The sequence below is a fragment of the Sinocyclocheilus grahami genome, unplaced genomic scaffold, assembly GCF_001515645.1.
Source record: "Sinocyclocheilus grahami isolate Dianchi unplaced genomic scaffold, SAMN03320097.WGS_v1.1 scaffold211.1, whole genome shotgun sequence".
NCBI lineage: Eukaryota > Metazoa > Chordata > Actinopteri > Cypriniformes > Cyprinidae > Sinocyclocheilus > Sinocyclocheilus grahami.
This window is the reverse complement of record NW_015505390.1, coordinates 1031561-1042221: the sequence shown is the minus strand read 5'-3', so window position 1 is coordinate 1042221 and position 10661 is coordinate 1031561. Positions and strand designations below refer to the sequence as shown.

Below are 10661 nucleotides of genomic sequence, written 5' to 3'. Positions count from 1 at the left end.
GACGTCGGAAATTCAAATGCAAAAGGAATTGCGATTCCATTTGAGTTTTGGCAGGTTACATGCGCGACGCAGCGAGAGTGAAAAAGCAGACGTGGTAATTAATATTGCTATTTAAATATGACAGGCTCGTAACTCCTAAGACATGGGAAATACAGTTGCAAATGGACTTTGCTTTTTCATTTGAAATTTGGCAGTCACTGTGCGTTCGCGAAAGCGAAAATGCAAACGCTAATGCAGGATTTGCAATTGCATTTGGATTATGTCACAATTTATGCGTCCACATATTGAAAACGCAATTGAAAATACAATTTGCTATTCTATTTGAAAATTGTCCGGAATATCGTTCCATAGGTTAGTTCATCAAAAGACTTTATTCAACAATTTGTCTCCTCCGCATCACCATGGTGCCATTTTGAAGATGAACGAAGGTCTTACGGGTTTGAAACGACATGAGGGTGAGTAATTAATGATATAATTTTCAGTTTTGGGGGAACTAACCCTTTAAAGGAGCACTTTGTCGCACAGTTACACACACCCTGTCACTGTAAACTGACCTGCCAATTATCTTGTCACAGCTTATATCCTCCAGATTTCATTTAATTTAACTTCCTACCATATCGGAGAGAAAAGCACGTTGATCTGCGAGCCGCCGGTCTTCATGCTCATATTTTCTGCATAATGATGCATTTATAAGGACCAAACGGATGTCTATAAAAGTTTACATTGCTGTTGCAGATGAAATATAACATAGATAAGATTAAATAAATATTATTTTACCAGGTTAAATGTTGATTATAAGTAATTCAAACCCCTTTATCTAAACCTCTCTACTTAACCGTCGGTCGCGCACATCCGCCATGTTTGTAGTTTTTAACGTGGGTAATATTAGCCATTAGAGCAGGGATCCTCAAATCTGGCCCACGAGATCCACTTTCCTGCAGAGTTGAGCTCTAACCCTAATAAAACACACCTGAGCAAGCTAATCAGTGTCTTCGGGATCATTAGAAAATCACAGGTAGGTGACTTTGATCAGGGTTGGAGCTAAACTCTGCAGCGCATTGGCCCTCCAGGGCAAGATTTGAGGAACCCTGCATTAGAGTGTGCACGGATCCATACTTCAAAAATCGACTTGAAATACTAGACCATCCGGGGACTTTTGGCATACTCTTTTCAGCATACTATGCTTTGGGACACTAATTCTAATCTCACATACTATTTAGGATAGATAGTATGAACATTGGGACGCAGGGAATGAATCTACTCAAGGCCGAAAGTCAACATGGTACAAAATGAATTCATCTGTTTTTTTAGTTTAAAGGAATTTATTTTTTATTTTTTCTCTAGTGGCACACCACCTGGATATGCTTGAGCTAATAACAATTGACATTAAACTAATATATATAGTAATACTGAACTTGTTTTATCTTGTATGTGAAGATTATCTGGGTCAAGATGCTGTTTAACAAAAACGTCTTATAGAGAATAATTTAAATAAATTATTTATATAATTTTATTGAGTACAAACAGGATGTTTTTATCTATTTGGAAACTAATTTCTTCCGTGAAACAAAACCACTTTTCATGGCTTAACAGGTTTTAAAGTCCATTCATAATATTTGATCTGACTGGCCTTCAAGGTTGCAGAGTGATGAAGCATATCTTGTACTTCTGAGGCATGCACAAGGAAGAGAACACAAATATTGTAAATAATATGCAGATCAACTTAACATATGTTGAAATAAATCGTTTATGGTGATTATGTTTACAGATACATTGATTTGCACTAAACTTATTGTATCTTCTATTTCTAATTCATCATGAGATATGCTGCTAGTATATGGCTGCACAATCCACAATATATCTATGATATAATGATATGCAAATGTGATATTTGCAGGGCAAGACACTCGCAGATGTTCAAAACAAGCTTAAAACAAGTTACTGGCCTGCAATGAAGATGAACTGGAAGGTTTGGACCCCATTTCAGTTCATCAATATCAACTATGTACCTGTACAGGTATGCATAAGAGCATTATACCAATCCTTTCATTCAGATTGCATCTCAGAAGGCATCTCTGATCCATCATCTCACTTTCTTTTTCTCTTACTCTTTGCACAGTTTCGAGTGCTGTTTGCCAAACTGGTTGCTTTATTCTGGTATGCCTACTTTGCCTCAGTCAGGAAATGAAACCACAAAACCAGCTACAGTGGACCTAGGTTGGTTTAGATTGGTTGAATCCAGTTTGTGCCTTTAAAGGACGGCTGCACATCAGATATGTTTTAAATGTCTTCGAGGACAACTGACAGGGAATATTGGTCAGTTTCTGTAATATAACTGTGATGTGGGTCGGTGATGAGATTTTACTTCCATTGACTGTTAATGAATTATTGCTCTGTTATGAATCATTTTAGAGAAAAAAAACAAATCTGCTGAATGTCTTTCTACTGCTTATGGAAGCACTGACAATGATGTCAGGATTTTGATTGTTGTATTTGATTAATTAAAAAACACTGATTACAGAGACAAACTCATTTTAGCAGTTTCTAATACTGCTGCTATTATTCTCACTCTTTAACTGTGAGTTGATTTACATTAATAGCAGTGGTCTTGCTAATATATTTTGTATACTTGTATAGCCCTGACAAATGCAGACAATGTTGTTTTTTTATGACATTTGATTCAATAATTCAATAATTACCAGCACACCAATAAAATGTATTTTAATTCATTTAGTGTTATAATTTAAAGGCTCAGTACTGGATGACAGTGTTTTTATTTATTTTAATTGCACATTTAAATTAAACTGAAGGAAATTATAAATTTACATGCTTAAGGATTATTTCAACCAAACATGAAGTGTGCCTCTGTGGAAAGTGACTGTGCATGGTCCTTCTTGGGTCTTTCACAAAAACGAGTCAGCGCCATTAAAAAAAATTAAAATAGGCCCTATATAATATGCACTGTTAGTATTAAAATTATAGCTTCAGATGCATGATATTTGTAGGGCCCTATGAAATCCGTTTTATTTTTCCCAAATTAGCCTAAGTTTAATTTTTTCTAGTATTAAATTATTGCTTCAGATGCATGCTATTTGTAGGGCTGGGGACCTATGAAATCTGTTTTATTTTCCCCAAATTAGCCTAAGTTTTTTTTCCTTTTTAATTTTTCTGGATTCAGTTCCCCCCCCCCCTCCCCTCCCCTCCCCCTTTTTTTCTCTGGATGATTATATTCAATTTTAACAAAAAACATGTCTAATTAATTAAAATCATGAAACTTGTTTAATTTAACAACAATTTAGGCCTATTAAAAGTTTAACAAAAATTACATTCTAAAGCCCCGTTCACACCAAGAACGATGAATATAAAAATAACATTAGCCTCCACACCAGCGGTGTGGAGCAATGATATGTCTGTTTATTCTAAGCGCACATGCATCTGTCGCTTTAAATTCTTGAGCTCGTTACAGCAGGATGGATTCTGATTGGCTGTCAGTGTTTTATCGTTCATCAGCTGGAAAAAATCATTTTGAAAGTGATTCCAACAATATTGTTCCTCTGTATCGTTATCGTTATAGTGTGAACTATGCTATTCTTTAATATTGAGAACGATTTTTAGAACTATATCTTTATCGTTATCTTTATCGTTATCGTGCTTGGTGTGAAAGGGCCTTTAGGGCCCAAATTCTGCGCTTTCTTTTTTTTTTTATTTAAATTTTTCTGTATTCCATTTGAATGGTTTAATCAAAAACATATCTAATTAATTGAATTCATAAAAACAATTTAATTAATTAATTTGAAAGCCCCGTTCACACCAAGAACGATGAATATAAAAATAACATTAGCCTCCACACCAGCGGTGTGGAGCAATGATATGTCTGTTTATTCTAAGCGCACATGCATCTGTCGCTTTAAATTCTTGAGCTCGTTACAGCAGGATGGATTCTGATTGGCTGTCAGTGTTTTATCGTTCATCAGCTGGAAAAAATCATTTTGAAAGTGATTCCAACAATATTGTTCCTCTGTATCGTTATCGTTATAGTGTGAACTATGCTATTCTTTAATATTGAGAACGATTTTTAGAACTATATCTTTATCGTTATCTTTATCGTTATCGTGCTTGGTGTGAAAGGGCCTTTAGGGCCCAAATTCTGCGCTTTCTTTTTTTTTTTATTTAAATTTTTCTGTATTCCATTTGAATGGTTTAATCAAAAACATATCTAATTAATTGAATTCATAAAAACAATTTAATTAATTAATTTGTATACAATAATAGGGCCCTATGAAATTTTTATTTTATTTACTTATTTTTTTAGAAATTCTGTGTTGTTTATTTTCAATTTCTGGTAATCAAATGAAAAAACGAAAACGAAAATGAACGAAAACATTAATAATCCGTGTATCATTCGATCGTTCGTTTTTTTATTTAACATTGAAATTAGAAAAATTAGAAAACGGCTCCTTTTTCGTGTTTTTGTTTTTTTCCGAAAAACAAAAATTCAGCTTAAATTTTCGTTTTTTGTTCATGGGTGGAAAAATGAATAAACAGCTTGACTATTCGATTTCTACACGTGGGCGGGAATTAAACGCCCCTTTCTGCTGATTGGTCAGCCAAAGATCAAACCATGCCTTCTTCAGTTCTTCTGCAGTATCACGCAGCAGAATAATAGTCCTCCACTGCTGCAGTTGTACGGATTAATAACCCATTTTAGTGCAACTACATTTCATATTTTTCTCATCCAACAAACAGGCTAATGAATAGCTCGACACAACTCAAACCTGGGCAGAGTCTAGACAGGTCTTTCTTCTGTGTAGACCAGCGGTTCTTAAAGTGATAGGGGGTCCGAGAAATAATTTATATGATGCATTTAAAGTAAAATAATCTAAATGACGCCTTTAAAAGACAAGTATTCCCTGTGGTTCATGTTTGTGGCATGTGCCAAAAAGACTCTCAAGGAGACCGAGACGCGCTAAAGCAGCGCATTCTGTTGTGCTCTTTATTTTTCAAAGGCATGACATTTTGTAGTTATTTCTGCTTTAAATATGACTGCTGCTTATTTCCTGTGCACTTCAATACTGGTCTGCACTTGACTGTAGTCACATCTGTCTGCTCATGGAGTTTATTTAACCCATCGCAATTTATTGGAACTGTATGAACTAGAGTGACTACTCACCTTAATGTTGTTCTAAAGGCGCATTACTTATTAACACAAAAATGTTCTGCTCGCACTTGCCAATTTAATGGCAGAGAATGGTGACTGGTTTGGTGAGAAACAAACTGAAATGGCAAGTTATTATATTTTATGAAAATCTTGCGTTGCAGTGCGAGTGCGCAGTAGCTCACGCCGCGCACAAGTGCATATCCTTTTGAGATATCATATAAATTATAATCAATTTTAATAAAACACGACTACATTGTATAACTCTAACAGTAGGCTATTTAATATCTACTGTTCTCCGGTTGTCAGTCAGAATGACAGTTCTTGCGTGAACAAAGGCCTATATTTACCCAAGCCAATTTATTATTCTTTCCTTTTTGTCTTAGTGTTTAAAATATTTATTTTGAAACGAATTCATTAATTACTTAGACTTACTGGGTGAGCAGGGTAGGCTAAGACAGCTGTCATATCATACCCTGCCATGCCCAGCTGATGCAAAGAATATAATTTATATCTACACAGAAGAAAGCCCTGTCTAGACTGTGCCCGGTATGAGTTGTGTCGAGCTATTCATTAGCCTGTTTGTTTGATGAAAAAAGATGAAATGTAGTTGCAATAAATGCATTAAGAATCCATATAACTACAGCAGTGGAGGACTATTATTCTGCTGTGTGATACTGCTAAGGCACGGTTTGATCTTCGGCTGACCAATCAGCAGAAAGGGGCGTTTGATTCCCGCCCACATGTTCAAGCTGTTTATTCATTTTTCCACCCATGAACGAAAAACGAAAATTTAAGATGAATTCTGGTTTTTCATGTTTTGGAAAAAAAACGAAAATACGACAAAGGAGCCGTTTTCTAATTTTTCTACTTTCAACATTAAATCAAAAAATGAATGATCGAATGATACACGGATTATTAATCTCTTTTATTCCAATGTAAATTAAACAAACCTTTTTAATTTGTACATTCAAAATGCTACACAACAGAAGTTTACTGTGTAACGAGCAAAGTCACGGAATTCGTCAAATATTGAATGAATAAATCAAATGCAATTCAGTACACTTCAATCAAACCGCGATATGGACTAGTGTACGTGAATATTAAATGGCAAAAATACTATTTAGCTACTACAGACGACAACCGCAAGCGTTGCGTGTGCTTAAATAGCAAACGAAACGCATTAATTCCATTATGTGGTGGGATGACCTTAATAGGTCAGTAATAAACAGGCGAAAGGGGCCATGAGGTGACTTTGATAAACGGGCACATTTTTATTCAGACAGGTCAAAAGTATTAAAACACCACATCACCAATATTTGATGCAAATACCCACATGAGGAAAAAATGAAAATAAAAATAAACAAACAACAAAAAGAAAAACCAACTATAGATGGCCACAGGTCACCTAGAAAGTGAAGACAGAAGTGGCACCAAAGCAAAAGTGTTCTCACAGCAGTCAAGCTCACAGCAATCACACTGCAAACCTATAAGAAAACCAAAGATAAAGTGATCAAACCACCACGCAATCCCAGCCACCTCACCACCGCCATCCGCACAGTGAAGGCAACTCAGTGGCCACCATTGGCTTAAGAAAACCAAAACTGAACCTACAAAAGAAAAGAATAAACATCTTAATTAACAGTAGGCAATGCAGGTGACAAACACAAGTCAGCATTATAACACAATCACTACTAATCCAGTTTCTTTGGGGCCTAATCTCTGCTCTGACACTCTGGGTCCCAAATTCACAGAACAAAAAGAAATAAAAAAACAATAATAAAAGTATTAAATCTAAAGTAAACGGCAACCGTGCATCCCTAAAAGGGAAAACACAGTCCATTACAACAAATGAATATGAAAATATAAAAACACAATTTAAATAAAATGCACTCACTATAAATACTAAACAATTTAAAACATAAAAAGCTCCCTTTATATTAAACAATACCTCTAACATCCACTATTTCCGACTGGGACAGTCAGGCAACCATCAGTCAGGCAATAATCCAGTCACAACACTAAAAACAAAGAGAATAATATCATTAAAACAAACTCCTAAGAACTAGGTCATCAATACTACAAAACTACTACCTCCTTAATCGGTACATCATATGTTCAGTTCACGACGAAACTCCGGCATTATTTAACGTAACTGCTTATCTGCTGCCATTCTTTTGAAGTGCTATATCTGCCACAACATCAATTCATACACAGAATACAATCAATAAAAGTAGCGATGTAGTGAGAGAGCACCTCTCACAAACAAATCTCATCACCTACCATTCTGTTCAACTTCTAAATCATCCACGACATCACCGAAATCAAAAGCGGAAGCGAAAGAGCAAACAAACTTCACTACTTCCTTATATAACGCTGGGGCTGCTGGGACGTGTAGTGCCCAAATCATGGTCCATTACAATTACATTCCGCGTTACACAGTAAATTCCGTTTTTATGAATAGATTCCGGGATTCCATCCTCATTTTCTACATCGCCCTACTTTTGCTAAGAAGCACGTTCAACGCGGACACACAGACGGTTATCGTGGTAATGAACACCACAGCAACCACGTGTGGGTCAGCACTGAACGCGCATCTCGCATATAAAAAGCATTTTAGGGGGCCCTTGGCTTTTGGGGGCCCGAGGCGGTCGCCTACCTTTGCCTAATGGTTAAATCCGCCTCTGCCTGCTGTCCAGCCTACTATTGCATGATGCAGTCCAAACTAGTCTCACCTGATATATATTGTAGGTGACACTCTTTATATTACTTTGAGCAGTGTTTGTTTATTGCCCAGGATGAGCTTATTCTTCTCTAAATAAGCTGAAGAAGTTAAAGCAGCCATATGGCTACAAAACGTTATTTACCAAGAAACTATTGTTTAGGCATTTAATATATGTTAAATGCCTAAACAAGCCACTTCTTCGTCAGTTTTATCACTAAATGTGTATGTCTACTCAATATGGGTCAACAACATGTCAGTTAAAACAATAATCTGTCAAATATGTATTATAAATATTGACAAATTTAGTATTCACCTCAATGAATGAATGAATTGGGACCAGTCTGAGAATGAAAATCAAACTGAGAATGAATTATCACCACGGTCAAATAACGTTGTTGAAAATAGCCAACTATTTACTTACAATTTGTGTAAAGGAGTTAGCAGTTCATGGCTGTGACAGTAAATATAAGCAGTTACTAACAATTATATTAAAGAAAAGGCTAAAAGACACAGAACGACTCACCAAAATGTGATTTTGTTGAACATAACCAATAAATTAAGGGGCCCCGCGTTATTTATAATGCTGTTTTTCTTACATATGTTTTAAACTGAAGTATGAGTTATGGTCTGAGCTGAGGACATGGTTTTAAGGGAAGTGATAATGTAATGTCATCATTTTGATCAAATAAAAAGATAATGAATTAACATATATTTGTGATCAGCTCTAATTCATTTCCAAATGGAAATACGCAGCCTATTAACACAAAAAGTATTAGTGAAACTGGTGTTTTGTGTATACCAGTTACTCTATAGGCATAACAAGTCAATAAAACATGCAAAATACACAGGACTGGTTTGAGCATTTATATTTTATTTAGCAAGAAAGGGGTTGACAAGAACATATACAGAAACCTTAAACTGGAACTGTATGAGGAAGGATTACACTTATTGCATATTTTATAAATTTCTTAAATGACATGAATACATTAAATCACAATTAATAAATAAATATAATAAAATAATATAAATATTCTGATACTAATAGATATTAAATAGAAAAAATAAATGCAATTTAAAAAATCGGAGTTTAGCATAAATCAATTTATTATTTGCTATTAACGTGCAATAATTTTATAAGACGTATATAGTCTATTTCTATATACACAGCACTAAGTTATTTTTGTTTCACACTTTGACGTTAATTAAAGGAGAACGCAAAATCATGGGATGTATCCTCATCAGGTGTTGTGTGTCTACATGTAGATCAGATTTCCTATGAATCCTGCTTAATTTGTGATTTGTTTTGTTGTATGATTGACATATCCCAGTCAATTTATCTTTGTGAATACTTAGAAGGGAAACCTAGCAAGAATATGGGAATGCAATCCATACTCCAGATCCTGAGTATTTACTAAATAGATTTTCTGCTGACATAAATATTTCAGTGTACTTTCATTACCAGTGTTATTCTGTAAATTCCTTGTTATATGTTGATTTTACATGATGCTATTTGCACAATTGTATATTTTTATGATATTAGTGTGTATGATTGTGTGGGCAAATATTTTTTCACATGAACATTAAATTAAATAAATTCTGCAACAGTAATGCTTCCTATCTGCTTTCTCTACACTTAACATGTTTTAAATCTCGTAACTAAAACCCTTAGGATTTTTTTAAGTCATGCTGGTTAGGAACAACATGAGGGTGAGTAAATTGCAGAATGTTCTGTCCCTTTAAGGGTTGGTCTGGCTTGTCTCTTTAAGAGACAGCATGTGGATTCGCTGCGTTTGACTATCTTCAGCAAAGATTTGATTTGATCTTTGTTCAAAAAAAAAAAAAACACTGAGCTCTCATGACCCAAGTTCACAGACTGCCGAACTAAACTGAAGATGCCAACGCAAAGCGTCCTTGTCGGAGATTTACTTGAGTTTGTTAAAGAAATATCCAATCATCACCAAATCGGTTACGAGGTAAATTTACATCTTTGTTAGTTGGCTAGCTGGGATTTGGGGAAATTCAGTCCTGTCAAAAGTAACACTCACTTTTGGACCAAACACAAAAAGATTAGTGTCTTCAACATTAGATGCAAGGCCATGTGGGTACGATGATACAATGGCAGTTTTGTTCTTTCTTACAGTGGTATTCTATCTGCTGTGGGAAATCTTCTGTCTCAAGCTTTGGAGTACAGGAAGAACAACAAAGAAAATAGCCCGAAAAAGAACATCAGTGTCCCCCTGGGACCTGTACACTTTGCAATATTTGGGTAGAGTGACAATGCATTTTGATTACATACACCCCATATCATGTAAAATATTTATGTTTTACATATTTGAAAGACTACACATACATGTGCTAAATGACTAAATAAATAAATGAACATGTCACAGTACACATTAAGTCATTTTACAAAAATATTTAATACCCGGACTGTTAAATTCGTTACAAATGATTCAAAAGTCTGACTTTTTTTTTTTAGACTTTTTATCACTGGTCCAGTCAGTCATTACATCTACCAGCTCTTGGAGGTGCTGTTGCCAACCACTGTCCCACACTGCCTGATCAAGCGCCTTCTGCTGGAACGTCTAATATTCGCCCCTGCTTTCCTCTTGCTCTTTAATGTGGTTATGAATGCTTTGGAGGTAATGTTTCATAGCTGGACTTCTTTGTGAGATTAATCATGTTTTCTACTTTGTTGTGCAGAAAAATAAGCTTTCTTAAATACAGCACAACAATATTGAATCATTTCTGCATTTGTTTAGACTTAACTCGTATTTTGGA

The 10661-nt window shown here is 35.2% G+C and overlaps 1 protein-coding gene and 1 long non-coding RNA gene across 3 annotated transcripts in view; one reads left to right on the top strand and one right to left on the bottom strand.

Annotated features, from left to right (window-relative positions):
- LOC107595932 (peroxisomal membrane protein 2-like) overlaps positions 1-2699 on the top strand; it is a 10344-nt gene extending 7645 nt beyond the window's left edge. Inside the window, exons 5-6 of the mRNA XM_016286528.1 lie at positions 1898-2017; positions 2120-2699. Coding sequence (XP_016142014.1) covers positions 1898-2017; positions 2120-2188 — 189 coding nt within the window. The 3' untranslated portion in view covers positions 2189-2699. The remainder of the gene's footprint in view (positions 1-1897; positions 2018-2119) is intronic.
- Positions 2700-6354: 3655 nt separating this feature from the next.
- On the bottom strand, positions 6355-7492 carry LOC107595935 (uncharacterized). 2 transcript variants are annotated; one of them, XR_001610320.1, is made up of 4 exons: positions 7439-7492; positions 7250-7346; positions 7107-7176; positions 6355-6975 (listed from the first exon to the last, which is right to left on the bottom strand). It is a non-coding gene; the product is annotated as an uncharacterized lncRNA (long non-coding RNA). The 2 variants fall into 2 exon arrangements; XR_001610321.1 differs by having other exon boundaries at positions 6355-6765.
- Between the last annotated feature and the right edge of the window lie 3169 nt (positions 7493-10661).